The following is a 22574-nucleotide window of genomic DNA, read 5'->3' as shown; positions in this document are numbered from 1 at the left end:
TAAAACAAATTGGATGCTGAATACCCTACAGTTATTTCAGTCAATAAACATGGGTCAAAGACCAGAAAAGCTTATAAAAATTTTAAAGATAGCAGTAAATGTTGAGTGGGATTTTCCCACCCTGGCCCCAAAATACCGTTTTTGGTGAATCACTGAAGTTTATTTTCAGTCTGCTTTTCTGTTACAAAAAAGCAGTCTTAGAATACAAACTTACTACATAGTTGTAGATATATGATTCAGCAGATTAAGAGACTCTGTCAACAATACAAACATTCACTCAAAACAACTTATTCCTTCTTCTTAACATCAACACATGTTATACCAGTAGTCCATGACAACAACATGATATTAAGTGATTAGGTGCAAAAGTAATACACTACCTTCCTCTTCACTGGAAGTCTTTGGGCAACCATGAGGAAGATATGTTAACTGGACTTTGCGATTTATGCCTGAAAAATGCCCATACCTGAAGTAGGAACAGGGGAAAGCGACAGAGTAAGAGGGAGGGAGAGAAACATTTTAACTATTTGCCTCCACACCTGCTACACTTCTGTAACAGGCTGTAATAAATCTAAGCTGGTCATTGATTTGTGCATTTGACCACCACCTATTGAAGCAGTGCTTAGAAAAAACCTAACTCAACATGCGCAGAATGACTACAGAAATATCAACCATTCTAGAACAAAACATTTAAAAATACTACTACTTTTTTTCACACCACTGAACATAAAACCGTAAAAAAAAAAAAAAAGCATTTGCAAATTGCACAAGTGATTCATCTATTCAGATTCACAGCGACAGTGGCTATCAGCATCCAGAATCCGATCTAGTAGTGTAGGTAGCCACTATTTTGTTAGCCAATTAAGTTCTCAAGCAGAACTCCATATTTCAAACAATTGCCACGAATTTCAATAAGAACTGTCTTTGCTCTTTTTTTTTTTTTTAATTAAAGTTACTGACTACCATATGTACAGCTCTGAGACCCCAGATCTTTAAGGAAAAAAAAAGTGAAAGTTCTTACTGGCTCCCTCAGGCTTTATTATGTCACACACTGCAAGAAGCAGACCCTGCACTCAAATACTTTAAAAACATGCAGGAAGATAAATTTTGAATCAAAGAAACTTAACTTTTTCATGTAGAAAGTATACTGAGACATTAGATAAAGCGGTAAGTTTAATTAAAAAGGAGAAAAAACAGAACGATGGCCCAGTTCTTCATAATGTCAAAAATGACATCCTTGCTCCTGGTAACCCTCATGCTTGAATTAATACATCATTACATATTTGATAACCATTTGTGATCCAAGCAGTAACTGGTCAAACTTAAGTTGCTATGAAGCCTGAAAATTAGACACTTACATTTCTAACACAGTCTTTAGCTGTTCAAGTTTTGCTTTGCTTTCTTCAATTTCAGAATCATTGTTTTGCCCAAGTTCTACAAGGAGCTGCCTTGCTATATCAAGCACTTCCTAAAGAAAAGGAACATAGGATTTACTTAAATAAGTAAATTTCTACTTACAAAATACCACAGCAGGAAAATAAAGACAAACTTGCCTGCAACTGTTTTGGTTTTTTCAGTTTTAGTTTTCCAGATTTATATCCATCACATTTTTCAAAGAGATCAAAAAACCTTTAAGAGAAAGAATATTGATTAAAAAACACGGTTAAGATATTACTTGAACACGTGGCTCTTAAAGTGGTGTGAAATTAGCACCTTCACACTATTTGAAAAGCATGTTAAAACATGCATAACAGAGGTCAAACCGAATTTTTTTATTAAAATCTCACTTCCCAAGAAAGTCTTCAGCACAATAGAGGAATAAGAGCACTAAAAATGTTCTCTTACTGACTTGCTACGCGTTAAAAAAAAAAAAAAAAAGGGAAGATATTGTATATATCAAATGGCACAGTAGTCAAATATACAGCTATGTCAATGCTTAATCTCCAGGAATGATCCTGAACAGAAGTAGGGACCAAATATACCAAATGAGCAGTCCTACACATTTACAGCATGTATCTCAATGCAAGAATCTAGTCCCAAAACAATAAATTTTTTACTGATTTTTTTTTTACTTTTTACTGAAATTGCACCTAATTCCAGGCCAATTATGTAAGGCACTTTATGAATGCTAACATAAAGATGGTATATACCAGAAATTCAGAGTCAAACTTTGACAAAAGTAAAAGACAAAAAGATGGTGCAGTAAGACAACAGCTCACACAACAACAGTTATGATAAAAAGAGAAAGGCAGAAGTCACGGTCAAATGGTGAACCAGAAGTATTCTCCGATGCATTATTTTGAATAAAGAATCTATGGAGACAAATGCATTTTCATGAAGAGCAAGCAGGACTGTTCACAAGGCACAGCATGTGATGAAGGAAGCCTGCACAAGTAATTTGACAGACAGTCCTGTTAGAGAGGTGCACGCTTGTTAATTAGCTGCAACATCAGTTAGAGTCAAAAGAAAACAAAACAAAAAATAACACATATGATGGAATTCCTGCTCAGTTCATCGCTTGGACATCCCCAAGAACTGCGTTCTGCTCTAAAGCATCCAAAGTAATTTTTACCAAGCTTCTACTTACTTCTGATGTTTTACTTCCATTTTCATTTTTTGTTTTGGTGTTCGGTCCCCATGGCGTATTACAGCTATAACACATCTAAGCTCCATCCTGAAATTTCAAGAGAGTTGTATTTCACAATTCTATATATGAGGGTCTTTTATTTAGTATTAAAACCACCACAAATCAAGACAATTGACAAAGTTGTAGTTATCTGACATAACTACAGAAGTGATGGAAGGGTATGCAAGAATATAAGGTTAACTGAAAAAGATGTAAGATATAAAATATAAATATTGATTTTAAGACTCGAGTAACTACAGAATATCTATTTTAAGCAGGTTTTAAAACAACGATTTTGAGGTTCATTAAATGAGGGAGCATGTTTATTAGAAGTGCATATTAAGTTGGTGCTGGAACAATGATTAGCAGTGAAGGAAGCTATGCATAAAAGATGCTAAACTTGAAAATCTGCTGTTCTGTACTCAGCTTGACTAAGGGTCAGAAACTCTGATTGCTGGCATAGCAATTGTGATTCCTTCCTTGTTTTCATCACACAAAACCAGCGTTCATAGGCCAAAGTGGGCACACCTTGTGAAGAGAAAAAAAAATTCACACAAAAGTTACATTAGGAGTTCGCATAACTCAGGTGTAGCTACTATTTTCTTACATTGTTCCAGAAGTGGTTGGCACAATAGGGATGTCTTCAGCTTCCAAAGGAATAGCGGTTAAAAAGAAAAAAAAACCACTAAGTTTAAAGCACAGAATACAGACTCCAAACCAAATAGATAATATATACATGCATTTTTATCAGTGTGGTTTTAAAGTACTAGCGGTCATGAGTCTCTAGGTGCATACTTTTAATTGTATAATAAAAACCTACTTAAACAGCAATTCAAAGTTACTACAACTGCTACAGAGACATCATTAGCCTTATGGCCCTGGATTCGTAAGAAACCACTGGTTTTGAACTCCAGTTCCTAAAAGAGTTCCTTGGATACGATTTAGTCTTGTTCATTTAAATATTCAGATACCTGACTCCACTGCCTAACTGAAAGTCCCTGATAATCAGCAAGCCATTCTCATCAAAGAGTAACTGGTATCTTTAGAGGCAATTTCTCAAAAGTTTCTGCGATAGAATTGGAAAAATAGGTAAAGTCTCTGGTCATAACTACAAAATGATAACAGTGCCTCCACCTACATCTTGCTAATGCTCTGTTTTTCAAGTATTTAATCAAAATATACTAAACTTCAGATTAATATCTACATAAGAAGCAGTAACAGTGAGGAAAACAACTGTGCATCTTAAATTTTGGCTTATGCTACTTTAATTTCTAAAAAGATCAAAAAAATCTGCTGTTACTTAACACTGCAATGTATCACCTTAAGGAATAAAGCATAAGTTAAAAATGATGAGGTAACTCTTTTCAGAGATTTCAACAGCTACAATTTGAATAAAGAGAAATCAAAATGATTCTGAGAACTGTAATTCTAACTAAAAAAGTGGCCTAAACCAACCTACAGTTGTTATCTAGGATTTCAGCTTAGCTCTTCCTCTATTTAATAAGATCCTAGACCATTATCAAATGCAGAAAGTCATGATATATCTCATCAGTGCAATCTTACTGTAAAGCCAGTAAACTTGTCAAAATGGGATCAACCTACTTTGACGGCAACATTTCATTGGCATACAGTTCACTACCCATTTCTGTATGATCCCCTGTTATGCCTTTTTTTGCTCTCAGCAGCAGAGAGAAAATGGTGTGACAGAGGACACCTTGATACTACATCAGTTTGGATTTACCAAATATGAAATCCAAAAATATACAAGCATACACCAGCTTCAGATCAGCAGTAAGCATAACAATCCAGTGGTGCTTCTCTACTTAAAAAAAAAATCTCAGCTACCTTTGAGAACTTAATCTGGCTTTCAAAATACCTACTCAGTTAGCTTTAAGAATTCACAAAACACTTGGACTCTGATATTTTGGATAATTTTAGGAATAAGGAATTTATTCAGAATTTATTTATTGAATTAGGACTCTTTTTAATATTTTATTTATTTTATTTAATGACTTATTTTATGCGATATTTCATTTTAAATATTTAATTTAGGAACAAGGAATAAGTAGTACATAAACTATAGTAACATACAACAGAGTGAATAGGCAAAACTCCTGAAATAAATCAGTAAACCCTTACCCCAGTATCTTAGCACAATCATCATAGTATTTCATGGAGTTTTTCACAAAACTGAAGCCATTCACATCACAGACATAGGACTGTCCATTAGCACGCAGCAAATCAAATCCACAAACTGTTTGCTGTTTTTAAGAATAAAAGTTCCAGTCATTGATCACCTTCCTTAGGATTGCTTATTCTAAATAAACTTTGTATTTTAACATGGTATTCATCAGAAAACATGACAAAAATGTGACAGATTTTATACCTAGTACCTTTTGCCAGTTCCATGTTAGGTTTGCTCACGTCATGTAAATATCTTCCTTTTTTAACTTCATATCCCCAACTTGATTTTACCCTTCCTACATATCCCTAGCAGTAACAGTATTGAAGGTCAAGGTCACATGTGCACAAACTTAACCTCCAAGATTCACAGCAAAAGCAATAATGGGCCTACAAATTCCCCATTCTGACAGTGGTTTCCCCCTACACATAGTTTTTAAAGGTGGCAGACAAGAAATGGCAAAATGTTGCTAAGAACATTTTTGTCCATATTTAAATTTGGCAGGATAGTTTTGATGCTGACATAATATTGACATTATTAGTACAGGACACTAGATGCCATTTCAACAGATTACTTTTTTAGATCTCAAAGCCCACTTTGCTAGGTGATAGAGGTTATACCCTGCAGGCTCCACAATGCCATCATAGTTACATGCAGGTAATGAGACAGACCGAAAGCCAGCCTCATAATAAGACAGGTGAAAGGAGGGTAAGAGATTGAATGAGGTTTTGAACAAAGAAGTCTTAAAACTATACAAAAATGGAAAACTATCAAACACTTCAAATAAAGAAAAGTCATGTCAGTACCAAGTTAACATTTAATTGGGCCCAATGTAAACACTAGGTAACAAAAGTTACAAACCACTTGCTGAATGAACTTGTGTTTTGCTAATAGACAAACCATTAAGAAAACGTGTGAACATATTATGTATAGAACAGATACACAGTGGACCAGCAAAGCACAATAGCAACATGTGAATTCAGGAACCTTATGCAACATAAGCAACCATTCAGAACTTTTCAATGCATTAAAAGAAGAATTCTTCTAGATTAAAAAGAAGATGTGGAAGTTTAACTTTCACCTTCCTAAGAGTTCTGCAGTAATTACCACTGCTGGCTCTGTGCTCTAAAACCCTATGGAAGTTTCACGTAATAAACAATTAATTAACACTAAATGTTTGATCAGATAGTAAAGTAATCAGCTTACTTTAAAGGCAAGGCATACTTTCCAAGCAATTAACTTCTCTCTTGCATTCAGGATGACTGGATACCTCACTTCTTTTCCTTCACTATCTCGTTCTACCTTGCCATCCAGAGCGGGAGACTTTCGGGCTTCAGCATGAGCATAGTCTGGACCTACTGTGTACACCTTTATTGAAAAACAGGAACTCTTGATTCAGTGTAATTAAATTACATTACATATATGCATACATATTGCTAAATTTATCTCAAATGTGATAATGATTTCAAAAGATACCAGCTGTTTTCATCATTGGCAAGATCACTCTAAAGTACCTTCCCCAATAGCATTCTCTGCCTTCAGAGAACACCCACCATTTACTGACAATCTAGGATAAAGCAAGAGGGGAAAGCAGGAGCCTAGGTAAAGAAAAATAGTAATTATAAAACTTGATGAATAAAAATTAATTTCTTAATTACGGTGGTACAGAGGTAAAGAATAATGTTTTCCTCTCCAAAACATCTGCGCAACTTGGAGAGCAGATTAATTTGAGAATTATTTCAGTTTACTTGATTATTAAAATCTGGCTGCAGGATTAAGTGATTTTCTTTGTTTAAAATATTTTCATATATTAGGCAGGACTAAACAAACCAAAGATCTGCCCAGTTTTAGCATGACAAGGCAGGGGGGCTTGAGAGAATGATTGTGCTATCTACTCTGCTGCAGTTTTGATGCTCACTGAAGGGGTTGGGGCATATGCTAGAAGACACTTGTCAGCAGCTCTCAAAAATGGGCTACTGTCACTTTACCTAAAAACAAAACTAAGCTTTGATAAAAAAGTATTCAACTAAACCAGGTGATTGCAAATACTGCCAATTTGGTCAATTCAGGCAAGATGGTGATTTGGGTGAAGCTGCTTAATATAAAGCTTTTGTTTATTAATTAGAATACTAAGATAGTTGGTAAAATCTATTTCAGTTCCAGATTTCTTTGTAACCTTCAGGCAAAATACCTAGGCAGCACCTACCTGTTTACACAGTAAAGTATATGCTATTTTGGCACTAATACAATACAGAAAAGAAAGACAACGTGTTAGGTAATAAGACTCCAGCACTCGATTCCAACAACATAAGCAAAGCTGCTCTACATTACAAGTACTGTGTTTAGCTAGAGTAAGAATTACATTCTTTACTTATGAACTGTATCAAAACTTCATTAAAATTAATCCTTGACACAAAGATATACTTTCATCTTTAAAACTGACAAGCTCTTGGAGCACTTGATTGTTCTAAATATAAGAACACAGTTGTCATACCTTCACATCAGTGCCATCTGTAGGCATGAATTCCTCATAAATATAGGAGCCAGTTTTTCTCACACTGCTTTCAGGGGAATAAACACTGCTTCTGCTGCCAATCTGAAATGAATATTTTTCTATTAATAAACTCATAGGCTACTGCCTGAGAAACTTTAAAACTCCTTAAATAACACGCTTGTACCGAGAAAACACTTCCTGTACCAAATGAAGCAAGTAGGTTTTGATTGTTCCTGAAAGATTTCTATAAGAAGTCTATAAAAGTCTATAAAAGTGCATTTTTACCTGTAAGAATCTGCAGTGGCTGTCAGCAGTATCTACAGCAAAGGAACAAAGGTCCTCATTCAATCTACATGTTCTCCTGAAATTAATTTCTCTGATCTGCCACTATTCCTACACAAGCAGGACATGACAAAGCAGGTCCCAGCTAATACACGGATAGGACGTAATTACACTGCAGTTCTGTTAGACATCTACAACTTTTCAATGGCTTTACTCTCACCTTTCGAAAGAGCCTCTGGCTTCCACCCCCAGCAGATGTTGGATAATAAATGTAAACATTGTGGTCCTCAGCACTAACTGGCTTTTCTACAAAAGGCTTTTGGAAAATTTCTCCGTTCACTTCCACGTGATCTTCTCCTTCAATCAAGTTGCATTCTGAAAAAACAGTGCAAATAACAGATGTAATAATATATTCATGGAGTGAAATTATTAGAGATTTGGGGTATTTTTGTAGGTTGAAATAAAAAGATTATGTTACAGTTTTGGTTCACTGGTTTGTTACTGACTGCACAAAGACTTGATGATCATGTGCTGAACATGTCTGTTGTACCACATCTATATTATGTTACTTTAATACTATGTTCCAGGATTTGTATTGATTCCCTCAGTGTCATACAGGGAATAGTCTCCTACGGATGCATAAGCCTGTATGGGTGGCATTTTTCTGGAAATGTTTTGAAGACAGGGCATACGACTGTTTGTCTCTTTCTTCAGTGCCTTTCTTTGAAATATCAGGGGGATGGCAGATGGACAGTGAATATGATGTGGTGCCAGATGCAATACAACTTTTAATAGGCTGAGAACTGTCTCATACTGTGTGACTGGTGGACCCTGCACACAGGATTAGGTCTTCTGGAATCAGGAATCTCTTTGCTACTGGTTGGCTGTATACAGCAGATTTTATTTGACTTTTGTGGCATAAGCGAGTCCTTTTTCCCCCTAGATTATGCAGACATTTTAACCTAAAATTCCCTACCTCTTAAGAGCTACACCACAGTAATACTTCAATTTTCTTTGTTTTTTCTTATCTCTTACTCTTGTGCCTTGACTTGTCATTGCAATCTCCTACTGTTGCTGTAAGTTTTCATTTTAGTAGAAAAAGCTGTTGTGTTTGTTTTCAGGTATAGAAAAAATTAATTCCAATTTATACTCAGAATATATCATCTGCAGATCTGTCTGGACTAGACTTCCGTTATATGGTTGCTTGTACTTAGAAGGGAAAGTATTCAATAGCCTGAATTGTTTCTGTCAATATTACCTTCCTAAGTAAAATTACTAATTATTGTGGGTAATGTTCATGTAATCACGAATGCTGCTCTCTTTGATGACATACTAGAATCTCTGCTTGAGTTTGGAGGCCCTTATATTCTAGTTGTTCTATAATGGCTGGAAGAGGATTGTAACCCCAGGCTTCAGGATCATGCTTTTCAGATGCACACTTGTACAGCCTTCGGGTGAGATGGAGTTAATTTTCTTCACAGCAGCTGGTATAGTGCTATGTTTTGAATTTGTGATCAAAACAGTCTTGATGTTCTAGTTATTGCTGAACAGTGCTTACAATGACTTTTCTGTTTCACATACTGCACCACACAGTAGGGGTTAATCCACAGCAACACATGAAATACTGGAGGAAAAATCAACGTCTGCATCAATGAATTAAATGTTTAGCAAGTAAAATTTAGCTTTCAGCTATGTATGTACTGTTATCCAGTGGAAACAAAGAGATGCCAATGGTTGATTTTTAGTCATCAGTTTTTACCTTGGGGATTGTTTGGATCACGGTTCAGAACTGCATAACGAGGAAGTAAGATGCCTTCGGCTTTAAGAATACCATATACTTCTCTCCTAGAAGAAAAGAAAAGATTACATATAAAATACTCTGCTTATTAATATAATGCTTTAAAGGTCACTGACGCAGCTGTACCTTTGCAGTGATCTCATCAATATCAATAAAAACATAATTTGCTATGCCAGTTCTGTCCTCTCCACTCTGGCAGTACAACAGTGATTTACATAGAACAATTGTCTTGTTAAAGGAGATTATTAATGTGAAGGGTTAAAAAAGTTTATACAGGACAGCAGCCGAAAGCATCCAAAATAGCAAGTCTGTGCACTGTTCAGAGGCTCCAATGTTTATGTATTTTGCTCACTATTGTTTTGTTAATATTTCCTATGCATGATTGCACCCTCAGAAGAAAACTCACTTTGAATAACCACATGATCTTTGAATACCGACAACTTAAGTATCTGCTTAACAGAAAAGAAGACCTTTAGTAAGTCACATGAATTTTACAGTTAAAGGAGGTTGTACAGTTGCTATACATACCTATCCTATACATATTTTCAGAGTTTAAACTTCTTCATTAGCTAAGCTTTAGACAAACGTATCACCAAATTTCTACTTTCGTAAATCTTCAGATGTATCAATATAACAGCATTAAAAGAAAAACCACAACTAAAGACATATCCCAGAAAACTATGCATACATAAATAAAACATAACATTCACTGTAATTTTAGTTATACTATTGCACTAGAACTGTTACTATGCAATACCAACAGATTCTCACAGCCTCCACTTAAAAGTAGTTTGCTGTTTACAGGTAATTAGTGTTACTTACCTGTCTTGTATGTGATACTGCATATTCAAGTCATTGATTATGAATGGATTCCTGAGTTTTGCATAGGCAACTGCTTTGTCCAGTGGAAATCCTAAAATATTTAAGACAAATAAATTAAAATTACAAGACACGGTACCAGTAAATAGTTTAGAGCCTTCATATTCAAGCATTAGAGTACAACCAGAGATACAGCTGAAGTGGGAAGATGCTCCCCTGACTACAGACATATGTAACATCAGCTTAAGACAATCATGAAACCACAACTTAATTTCAGTATAAGCTGCCAAAGTAGTGGTCTTGTCTCCAATTCCCGCCTCCTCACTCCATATGCCCTCCAATTCCATAGGGACAGAACTAAGGCTTTTATTGCTAGGAAATACGGAAAATACGATTTTTAACTTCAGTCTGCTAATTTTTGGTTCACTGCCCAGCCCCACAAAAACCTCTAGATATTAGCAGAGATACATGAACAAGTGGCCAGCGACCCAACACTCCCATTGAGAAAGTAGCATGCCTTCACAGTTGTTGGACCAAGTAAGTATTAGATCACCATTTCCACTGGCTCCACAAATATTTACTAACAGAACAGCTATTTTAAATACCTTGTCAGATAGGACTTTCTCAAGCAATGAAATCACCACCATTTAAAAAGCTTGTATTTTGAAAGTCAGTTGTATTAAACAAGACAGAACTAATTCCTTCCTAGGAAAATCCAATAAAACTACAAGACAAAAGAAATAAGAAGACCTTCAAACTAGTTAAAGTACTTAGATGTCAAAATTATTTGTGGTATCTCTAGAATATTTACCTTTCGAATGAAAAGAAATGAGACAGTCACATAAAGGCCAGTTTTCTACTGGCTCATTCAAAATAACATCCTCTTCAAATATCACCACAGTTATGTACTTAAACATGGAGAGGCGTTCAAGAATTTCTTTCATTGGTTTGGACTTAGACTTCTTAGCCATTGAACAAATCCCAACTGCGATTTGTCTTTCTGGTGGCTGAAGCGGGGGGGAAAAAGGCAATTATTATTTTTATGTTTTCCCAGAACACAACAGGGTTTTAGCAACACAATACTAGAGCAGATATTTTGTGTTAAAATTCATGCACTACCTTTAATTTAGTTTTTAGTGAGGTAAATTGCTAGCAGGTAACAGGATGCAGCATGACAGCACACCACACTGCATCCTGATGGAAAATGCCTCAAAAAATGAAACAGTTCAATAGCTCTGCACTACTTTTTTGTGAGTATCATATCAAGAACAAATATACAGGATCAAAATGAAGTCAGAAATGTCAAATCTAAATGAAATCATACTTAAGGCTTACTCTGAAATAAACTAGCAGTTAATTTTTAAAATAATTTTTCTACATCAACTTAGTGGTCATAAGGCTTCTCATCTTACTACCCAATATTACAAGTCAACTGTGAAAAACAAAACTAGTAAACCAAAAAATACTGTTCCAGATTTCTGAGCTATTTTGTGCATAGACAGTCTCACTTTTCTTCTGTATACACTATATTTTCTTTCATGCTACAAGCCTTTAAAAATTTCTTTCCCACAGTGGTATTCCTAAGTGCAACAGCCAAACTACTCCTCTGTTTAAAAATAAATAAAAGAAAAAAAAACCAGAAGAAAAACCCAGAGCAATCCTGTATTTCAACTTACTGTCTTTTAAAACATAGCAAATTACCTTCCCTTGCTAAAATACACTGGCTGAATTGAGCTGAGCTGCTAATTTTGCACTACTTCTCTGCATTTCCATGTTATTTTTAATCATGGTGAAGTGTTTTATTAACACTTCCTTTCATTTAAATTTCTTAGACATGCTTGCAAACAGTGCAAATTTAATCTGACTATTCCCTAAACTGGAATGTTACAAACGAAAAGTACAGCAAAATACAGCTAAAAAATATGACAACTCATGCATAATAAAATTAAGAGTTTGTCTCAAACAATCTAAAAATTAGTAAGCACAGCACTAAAATACAAGTCGGAACACTGCAAGGAAAATCAACTAAGGTATAATTTAAGAGTGATGTAGCATGCACTTTCCATACACCAAGACAAGAAGAATGAAAACATGTCAGATCTTAACGAAAACAACGGTAATATAAAAAAAGAAATGTTGAGTCTGTTCAAATGGAAAAATCAGAATTTAACTCTGCAGCAGTTGACAACACACACAAAAGAAAACCTCTCAATCATTTTTTTGCTATTAATTACCCAAATAAATGAAATGAAGGCTTCTGCCACCAAGTTCATTCCCAGAATCCAAATTAGAGTCTGCAAAGCTGGCATGTCAAACCTCAGCTGTCCTGAAACTCTGTGTTAAGGTCAAGCACGTCTACTTCAAAGTTCAAGGTATACTTACTTTTCAGGTGTGCTGCATTTCCAAACACAGCTGACAGATCATTCTCAATATGAACAATTTCCCAGTTCAGAACACATTTCAGTATTAGACTTTTGTGAACAAATGCCATTTCAAAGTAAAATAATGCTAGAGAATATACAGAATAGTAACAAACATGCCCCTACAGTACATACAGAGTCATACTCTTCCTCCTCTTCTTCCCCATGGTCATAGAAGTGTTCGTAATCTGTAGATCTGGCTGAGTCCAGTAATTCTTCTCCATCTTCTCCACCCACAAAGAATCTAGGAGGATCACTCTCTGTTGCGCTAACAGACATGGTTACAAGATCTATAGAGATCTATGTAGAAACTGCAGCCACTTTGGCAGCTGAGATACCGGGCATGTTTCCCGCTGACTCGGGAACACAAAAGTCCCCTGCTCTTTGATTTTGCTTGTGCGGTGTTGCCACTGTGATGACGCTGTCTGCCAGACACTGTTTAACTGGTATCATCTGCTCATTATTGGTTTGACTTGCTGCTCCAAGGAACCCACAATAGGTTACTGCTTCCCTGAGATAATACAACAATTTTTTAACCTAAAAGAAATATCCAGACAAACAAACAACAAAAAGAAAAAACACACTTGATAAAGGTACATAAAAACAAACACTTCTCACTTACAAAAAGCATTTGGTCATTTACATACCTCTGAGCAAAGCATCAGAAATAAAGCCACGTACACTACACACAGTCTACACTTTTACATACATATTTAGAGCAGGGGGAATAATTTAAAGATATTTTCAAACTACCGATGGAGACGTTTTTAAAATTAACAATATAACTCACAAAAGTAAAAACTGTCCAATATATTTTTTTCCTAACTTAAGAAGGGTAAAGTGCAGAGTATATCTTTTACATGAAAAATAAACCAACAAAAATGTTCTCCAATATTTGTGATGTTTAACCAACCATGCCTGTCATCAGATCTTTTTTCCCCAAAAGTTTCCTGATCAAATGGCAATGGTAAACAAAAATGTTAGTGGAAAGTATTAAGCCTCCATTAGGACTATTCTTAAAAAGAAACCTATTCTTTCAAAAACTGAGTCTTCAGTCTGAAAGCAGACTATATGTGCTAGCTTGATGTTTGCTTATTTATTTTCAACAAAACACTGCTTTATTTTCACACTGAAAAATTAATATATACAGAGATGTACACTAGCACTGCCTTCTGCAAAAACTATTAAGCACTAGTGTACTTAGCGAACATGTTGTACCCTTTTAACCAGCCATGTGAAAATAAAATCTCAGCCAAATACTATATACAGAATGAGAGACTCAGAGCCCTAGGACGGGGGCAACTAGGTAACTGTTCTTGATATAAATCATTCATGGCTTTATACCATTAATTATAATCCATTATTACTACCTAGAAAACGAATAAGCAGTTACTTGTTTAAAAGCTCATCTGATCAAACACTTTAGGTTGTTTATTAGTCAGATAATTACGTAAGTGCCATTCAGCAATGATGTCTCAGCAGAACTGAATTTGTCTTTAAACATCTGTCAAAATTACTTTGGCTGTTCTATGAACAAAGTGAAGCAATAGTAAATTCCCAATGGTGATCAACCATTCATCTTCCTGTGAAAGAGGGTGGTAAATAGAGCAAAAGTTACCCAGGAATAATCTGTCCTAAGTTCGAGAGCAATAGGCCAAGCGTGGGCAAACAATACAGCTGTTGCAGATCCAGAAGCTGAATCTGAAGCCCAAACAACAGATCCTGGAGTGACAGCAGGGGATTAAAAAGATTCATTTCTTAAACATATCTGTTATGTATCTGCTCTCCTTCAATTCCACTGATGAAAAATTACTTTCCATTCTAATGTGAAACGGCAGCCATTAGTCCTTCAAGCAGCAAGAACAAAATGAAACTTCAAACACCTAATTCATCTTGCTCCCGTGAGAGTTAGAAATTAGGTACTGAGATAAATCAATCCTGTTTATGACATGGTGAATAAAGCGAGTTTTCCAAATCCTATTTCTAGCAAGCTTCAGAAATGCAGAGGTTAGTGCCAACGTATGTCCAACCCTTACCATCCTGTGAGTCTGTGATATCCTGGCAACTAATACAGAATTTTGAAATGGTGCTAAAGACAAAAAAGACCCCCAAAAACTGGTAAAGCCTGAAAACAAAGTTTAACAGTTACTCTTGCATCAGCTTCCCCTCCCGTCACCCAAATTCTGGAAACATCTTTTTGAAACCTAAAGTTTTCTCACAAAGAAGAAAAAGCAACCACTTGAAGCAGATAAGCAGGAGGCCATCAAAAGAGGGTTTTTAACATTTCTTCCCGCTACCTATTCCTGTAGTGCACTTTGTGAGAGTAGCAGAAGTTTCGAAGTATGCATGCAGTTAATGACAAGTTATTTCATTAAAATCTCTGGCACTACCTGAGTCTCTCTAACCCAAAGTGACTACTTCTCAAAGCAAGTAGAAACCATAAAAATAAAGACTGAAGTGAAAGCACAACTTACTCGTCTACAAATGACAGAAAGATGTAATCTGACAAGCTTAATTCCCTAACAAACCGAACTGAAACTTACTGTTTTTCCACCTTCCTAACTCAAGAATCTGGAGAGTGTTGGTGTTATTGGTGGCAAGTAGACCCGTCAAGTGGAGCTTCACCTGCAGAAAACAGACTTTGAACAGTCACACAGTCTGCTTGGGGTTAACAGATTATTTTCTGCAAAGTTTACTATGTTGTTCACGCGTCTGAAGATGGATGAATCACTAGATCATTACACCATCCTGGACTCACTGGGCCCCAAAGTTTTCAGACAGTTTGTAAAAATAAGACCAAAGACACAGGATCAAGAAAAGATACTGACACTTTTCAGGCTTGTAAACTACTGCATGGACTCATTGAATTGCATATAAATTAGTATTCTGACTGCTGATGGCTACCAGCTTATCTCCCAGACAGCAGATGCTGTAAGCTACTGTCACTAGCATAAATTTGAGGCAGGATATAATGAATAATTTTTTTTTTTTTTAATAAATTCTTTCAGAGATGGCAATTAAAATTGTTTTCCTCCAAATGCTTTGGCTACTATAAAAATTGAGGAATCCCCTTCTTTCTTGTGGTGTGTGAAATAAAGAGTCCAAGAAAAGAGACATAGAAAGAAAAATATGAAAGTAAGTGACTGCAACTACAGCGAACAATTTACACAAGTCTCCTAAAAATATCTATAGCTATCTGACATCAAAAATGCAGTATAAGACCATGCTTGGATAAAAACATGTTTCTCAAGTTGTACACCAAGAAGAAATAATAATGGCAAAGCAAGAAGATGGAGCTGTCTTCCTGCCCCAGAAGTACTGTCAGTGCTCATGGGAGAAATTTCTAACACACAGTGCCCTATGCAGAATTCCATCTTGCTGCCCCTGGAGCAGAGAAGAGTCTTCCCAGTACCATTTTTCTGTATTGAGAAGTGAACAGCAGTGGCAATGCAGGGGCAGAAACACTCTATGTTAGATTCTCTTGTGCTTGGTGCATGAGCATAAGCCTCACCAGACAGTGAAGATCAGAAGATTACATGCATGCCTCAATCATGGAAGGCTGCAATGTAAGCAAGACAAAACCCAAAGCTTCGTGTTGGAATATACACTGACCCATTTCCAAAGAGCCAACATCAGGAATATCCAGGCAACAATCTCCTACCATGCCATGACCTTTCCAGGTAAAATTAATTGAACTCAAACATTAGCTGTTACACAAGGCTTCTGTTTTACAGCTTACAGTCAAAAAAAATCTCAGCTAATTTTGAAGAACACAATTTAACCAACAATGTTGTTTTTTGAAGGACTTCCTACCAAATGTTCTGATTTGCCTGTTCATTCCACCTGTCCTAAAACTTCCTATCCATGACCACCTCATCATATATCTTGCCCCCCCCCCCAAAAAAAAAAGGAAAAGGAAAAAAAGAAGAAAATGTTTAAAGAACACAGTAAATCTGCTCATTTTACATTCTCATCTTAAAATAAACTCATCTCAGTTTTTCTCCAAGTTAGATGGCGCTAAAATAGTACACTGCAAAGGAGACATAAAAATCCTTAAGTTTAACTGCTATCACTTACTAGTGGGAAGGTATACAAAATAACATTCTAAATATATGACACACAGACAAACTTAACATTAGCCTACAAATAGGGCTGTATTTGAATCCCAATTTGATAGCCTGCTAAGCACTCTGAGTCCAGTGTTTGCTCCAGCAGTGCACTACAGCCTTTTTTTCTAACAGAACATTTCTCCACTTCCACAAGCGTATTCTAAAAGAATTCCACAAGTTCTAAGAGAATAAGCCAAAACATAGTCCTCATTAAGTGTTAACAGATACTCCCACAAATAGTTTTCCTGTCCCTGTTCCACATGTTTCAGCAGCTCAGGAATCCAACCCTGGTGTTTCCCGTAACTGTCAGCAGCAAATCAGCTCAACATAGCAGCACTGGTCTGAACAGCCATGTAAAAGAGGCTCAGAGTTTTAACAGCTACGTTACAGATAGTGATAAAATCACACACGGCTCCTGTATAAAGACAAGCATTTCACCAGGTTTTCTTTTGTGTTGCTACAGCTATCAGAAGAACAAATATACACTGCCTCTACTGCACTCTAATGGAAACTAATGGAACGCAACTAGAATAAAAATGCTTCTCATCTGTTATCTCAAGAAAAAAGCCAACACATTATACATTAAATAGCTATAAAACACTTCTAAATGATGAACCATTCAGGAAAACAACTTTTGCAAATGCCTTTATAACAAAAGAACTACAAAACCCTTTGTGACATTTACATTGTGGAATTTTAACAAGCAGGTAACTGCACAAGAAGCCTAAGTGGTGCTCATCTGTTACATCGTTCCATACATATAAATCCATAACAATAACAAAACAGCCCACTCCCCCGCACACCTCTCCCCATATTGCTCCTTTTAAAGTCTCTGTTCTTACCACTGTAGGCATATTCAAACTGTATCCATTACCAGCTTCCTCCAATTCAATTTAAATAGCTAAAACCCAAACATTTTTAATAGCAATTTTTCAGATAGTCTCAGTAAAATGACAAAAAGCTTTCAACATCTTCCTGCTAGAACTGCTATACCTAACATTTTCATTAACAGTGCATTTAACAGCAAAAATGTTTGCCTCTCCTGCTGAGGCATTTTACCTGTTTTAAAATTCCAATTCTGCAACATGATTTATGGTGTAACAAACCACCAAAGACAGCAAGTTTGTTGGGTTGCTGGTGGAGCAGAAAGTATGGTGAGGGGGCAAGGGGGAAGCAGAGGGGAGATGGGAAGAAGAAAGAACTGGTGGAGTCTGAACTCCAAGAGAGCCGACAGCAGCGACTGCCATCCCAAGTGCCCTGCATGGATGTGTAACACCTTTCTACAGATGATTCAAAGAAACTTGGTAATATTGCAGATTTAAATGTGAGACTGTAGAACTACTAACAAGGCCCATGCTCAAGAACAGCATTTCCTCAGGTCTGACAGGTGACCAGGAAGAAAAAGGACAGGCAGAAGGCAGGAAGGAGAGGGTGTCAAGACACAGAAGCTGCTGAAGGCAACACTGTGAGCAAACCCTACGTGACTTGTTTATTGCTGTACCTTACACAGCAAAAGATGTATTTCCTCTCCAATTTACTTAAGTATTCAAAGTCATATATCCTCTCCAATTTACTTAAGTATTCAAACTCAGCTATGCCACACACTAATATAAAACATTAATATTTACCCACAGACACTGCTGTGTTCTATCATACCTCCTGTGCGGTGGTGAGTAGCAGCTGTCAGCCCGTTATGGAGATGGACTGAACCTAAAAAAAGATGTAGAGCAGTTCTATCCCAATATCCCACAATCACAAAGAATACTGCACAGCAAGAAAAACCCCCCAAACAACCAAATGGAACAATAATCACAGAAAATACAAAGGGGTATAAAGGCTTCCAGTAATTACTGGAAATTATGAGGTCCAGTGGTGTAACAGGCTGATTATGAAACATGAAACTGAGAAAAGTCTTTAGTTCTCATGAAATACAAACTTCAACAACAGCCTCATGAAGTTTATCACTTTTGTCTGTAACTCTGTAACTCAGCTCTGCTCAATAACACGAGGCTAGGAATTGTGCTGATGTACAAAAGAACGGAGAGGAAAAGAAAAAAAGGTAGCAAAGGAACAAGATGCGATTGTAAAGGCTACACTAGACGGCGTTACAGGAACTAAGTCATCTGCTACGATCTTGCATTAAACCATCATCAAGCTCCAGATTTCACAATATGCTGACATCTTCCCCCTACGCATTATACAAGCTCTTCCAAAGTTTCTTTTTCATTCTGTAAGTATTTTCACAGGAAACCAGATACAAGGATGCTCTTCCCTCCCCCAGATCAAGATAGGCAATCTGCCAAGTATCAGAAGAAGGCAGGGAAGACCACTGCACATTCCCCCCTCCACTGGGAAGGCAGTGTGGCATGGGCAAAAAGTGGTAGGCACCTACACAGGGATTCAATAAAATAAAAACCACCCTTCTCTCTCTCCCTCTACTCCATTCAAAAGCAGCTGACTTTATCTGCTCCAACCATGAGGCTGCAACCCACTCACTCTCCTCCCAGACTCTCCTAGACTCCACCATGACTTGGTCCACTAGACTCCAGCCCAGGGACAGCCACGTTTTTACTACCTTCCTCTCCCTACACCAGGAACCCTGCACCTTTTTGTCCCGTTTAGACTCCCAGTCCAGTGTGTCACCACTACTAAGCTCTACCTGCTAGTCCCAGTCTCCTCCATTACAGGCCATTGCCTGGGTAGGGCAGTCTCCCAAATCTGTCAGGAAGTGCTGACATGACAAGAACCTTGCAGAAGAAAAGATGAAGAGTAGCCTTTATTTGTTGCTTTGAGCCAGCTGCTTGGTTGTGCCTACAAGCCAAGCACAGCTCTCAGACTGTCAGATGAAGAGCTGTAATCTATGCTAAATGACATCCGTGAACACACTAAGTTTTTTCTGTTTGCAGGAACACTGCAAATATTTTGTACAGTGTTCCAAAAGCATTACTATGTAGTACTTTATGCACTACTCCAAATTTACAAAATTACAGTCGCTCCCATTTCAAAACAGACTACTCACCTTTCAGTTTCACCCTACTGAAAACTGAAGAAACACTCTGAAGAACAAAGAGGACCTGTGAGACTTCCCTGCCGGGTAAATGCTTGTACTGGGTTTACGTGGCAAGGCTTTGGTCGCAGGGGGGCTGCAAGGGTGGCTTCTGTGAGAAGACACCAGAAGCTGCTCCCATGTTGGACAGAGCCAGTTTCAGCTGGCTCCAAGATGGACCTGATGCTGCCCAAAGCTGAGCCCATCGCTGGTGGTGCCTCCATGATAACATATTTCAGAAAGGGTAAAAACCACTCTCTCCACTGGGAGAGAGGAGTGAGAAAATGTGAAACAGCCCTGCAGACAGCAAGGTCAGTGAAGGAGGGGAAGAGGTGCTCCAAGCCCCAGAGCAGAGACTCCCCTCCAGCCCATGAAGAAGACCATGGTGAAGCAGGCTGTCCCCCTGCAGCCCATGCAGGTCCACAGTGGAGCAGATATCCACCTGCAGTCTGGGGATGATGCCAGGCCAGAGCAGGTGGATGTAGGCTGAAGGAAGCCCACAGAGAGCCTCCGCTGAAGCTCCTGGCAGGAGCTGCAGCCCCTGGTGAGGACCCCATGCAGGAGCAGGTTTGCTGGCAGGACTTGTGACCCTGCGGGGACCGACACTGGAATGAGGGAAGAGCATGAAGAGGAAGAAGTAGCAGAGACAAAGTGTTATGAACTGACGATAGTCCCCATTCCCCATCCTCCTGCACTGCTTAAGGGGATGAGGTAGAAAACCTGGGAGTGAAGTTGACCCTGGGAAGAATGGAGGGGTGGGGAAAAGGTGTTTGTAGATTTTTTTTTCTTATTTCTCATTATCCTACTCTATTAAACTTGAAATAAATTAAATTAATTTCCCCAAACCGAGTCTGTTTTGCCCATGATGGTAGGTGGTGATAAGCATGTTGTCATACTTTCTCCTCCTGCCCCGTTGATGGAGTGATAGAGTGGCTTTGTAGGCACCTGGTGGCCAGCCAAGATGAACCCACTTCAGTGCTCCAAATGTGTTTCCTGGGCAAAAAACTATTGCACTCTGTCTTCAGCAGTGAAGTATTTTACAGGTGCTTTTACCCACATTTTTTTCAGCTTAGTGGTTAGGACATTTTTCTGATAAGCAGAAAACAGGGACTTGAAACTATTGAGAGAGGAGGGAACGGAAACAATATTTGTTCCGTTCCATTCAACTGTTCTGACCATTAGGCTACCATAACCCAATTTCGCTTTCCACATACACCACTAGTTTTCTTTAAAGGATGACACTGGGTTTCTTTTTACAGGAGGTGGCTTGGTGCTCTGCATTCCAAGCAGAAGGAAGGTACTTAAAGTGCAAAATCTTACCAGTGAGACGTCTACGCTCTCAAGCAACAGGAGTCCAGAAATAACCACCTTACTGGCATTTCCCACTGGAAAGAACTCCCGTCACTGTAACTTACAGCGGGACTTACTTTTCTTGAAATGCTATATAGCTAGGCTAGCCAACTAACTGCAGTTGCCTAAATCTTCTGCTGGGGACTGCAACTATTTTCCAACAACTGTGCCACTTTAATGTTTGTGCCTAAAGTAGGATTCCAATCTGACCCTCCATATTACACTAGCTTAGCCCAGGGGACCAAAAATTTAAGAAAACTGGTACCATGCCATGTGAACCAGGACTCTGCTAAGAAGCCAGCTTTGCAGGGAGGAAAGACGTGCCTTTTAGGTTGTTGATGAGTGAGATTTCTAGTCTTAAAGCACGACTGTTACAGTTTTCAAATAGTAATTTCCTGGCTGATTTCCCCATGTTTGCTTTCTTTCGTAGTAATTATACAGTTAATTAAGCAAAGTATTTCCAGTCATTTAGAGTTACCAAACTTAAAGCAAAATAGCTTTGCAATGCAAGTATCTCAATCTTCCCCTTACCAAATAATTTGCTCGCAGAACTTATTTTTCCCCAATATCTCACCAGCAGAAATGTGACTTTTCAGAACATGTAGTGACATCTGCTAACCCTCTTGAGTTTTAGCCCCAACCACTGCACTACCACAGGGCATCTTTCAACTCTTTAGCAGTCATAGAGTATAAATTGCAAGATGAACCATTACCATCCTTCAACAGAAGTGTCAGAACAGCCTTAAAAGTCTAGAAAAACCTGTCTGGTATCACTGTCTTCCCTTCAAGACAGAAAGGCAGTGTCTTTTTGAACTGGCAAACAACTACTACAAGCTGACATCTGGCACGTGTTACAAATGTCTCCTGTACAGCCACATAACAGATAACCTTCACATTCATTAACCTCCAAGCTCCTTTCTAAATCAAACCTTGTCAAACGCATCACACAAAGATATTTGTGTCTGTGGCAAGCACAAATATTTCAAGAAAGTCTGGCTTCCGAACTTTTAGAGATCCCACTCAAAAGGTGTCAAAACAGCTTCTCCGAATTCTCACACAGAACTTTTTACTTCAGTTTTGTAGAGACGAGGAAGTTTTTGCAGAAAATTCCGTACCAAAGTTCATTAGGCTCAGCCTCTGGAGGCCTGATCTGTTCCAAGCACAACTGCCAGGAGGACGAAACTCTCTTCCACCGAAAGAATCAGCCAACTGAGACAAGCCAACCAGTATAAAAATTCATATTTCTCACATGTTGAACCATAAAAGGGGCATATTACATCAGTCAAATTCTTGTGCCCAAACCAGTTATGCACAGCAAGAATAGTTCTGTTATTGGTTGAAACAAAACTTGCTGAAAGTGGTAGGTTTAGCTGTCTCTCATCATTTACAACCATGTACGTTTTCACCAAAACACAGGGAGATTCCATGGGAATTTAGATACCACAGGC

General features: G+C 37.7%; 2 protein-coding genes across 2 annotated transcripts in view; one reads left to right on the top strand and one right to left on the bottom strand.

Moving 5' to 3' along the window:
- The window catches only part of PPIP5K2 (diphosphoinositol pentakisphosphate kinase 2), a 50458-nt gene that overhangs the window by 27303 nt on the left and 581 nt on the right, over positions 1-22574 (bottom strand). The window contains exons 2-16 of the mRNA XM_009648641.2: positions 18387-18440; positions 15165-15246; positions 12757-13158; positions 11013-11208; positions 10205-10295; positions 9344-9429; positions 7805-7959; positions 7303-7404; positions 6015-6176; positions 4766-4887; positions 3234-3311; positions 2588-2674; positions 1554-1629; positions 1359-1468; positions 381-466 (exon numbers count right to left, since the gene is read on the bottom strand). Coding sequence (XP_009646936.1) covers positions 381-466; positions 1359-1468; positions 1554-1629; positions 2588-2674; positions 3234-3311; positions 4766-4887; positions 6015-6176; positions 7303-7404; positions 7805-7959; positions 9344-9429; positions 10205-10295; positions 11013-11208; positions 12757-12900 — 1495 coding nt within the window. The 5' untranslated portion in view covers positions 12901-13158; positions 15165-15246; positions 18387-18440. The remainder of the gene's footprint in view (positions 1-380; positions 467-1358; positions 1469-1553; positions 1630-2587; positions 2675-3233; positions 3312-4765; positions 4888-6014; positions 6177-7302; positions 7405-7804; positions 7960-9343; positions 9430-10204; positions 10296-11012; positions 11209-12756; positions 13159-15164; positions 15247-18386; positions 18441-22574) is intronic.
- Positions 20339-22574, top strand: part of GIN1 (gypsy retrotransposon integrase 1) — a 16290-nt gene continuing 14054 nt past the window's right edge. The window contains exon 1 of the mRNA XM_035888453.1: positions 20339-20343. The gene's annotated coding sequence lies outside the window, so the exon portion shown is untranslated. The remainder of the gene's footprint in view (positions 20344-22574) is intronic.

This window comes from Egretta garzetta, unplaced genomic scaffold (assembly GCF_000687185.1).
Source record: "Egretta garzetta isolate BGI_Z169 unplaced genomic scaffold, ASM68718v1 scaffold271, whole genome shotgun sequence".
NCBI classification, from domain to species: domain Eukaryota; kingdom Metazoa; phylum Chordata; class Aves; order Pelecaniformes; family Ardeidae; genus Egretta; species Egretta garzetta.
Note: the sequence above shows the minus strand (reverse complement) of the source record. Positions and strands in the feature narration are given on the sequence as shown.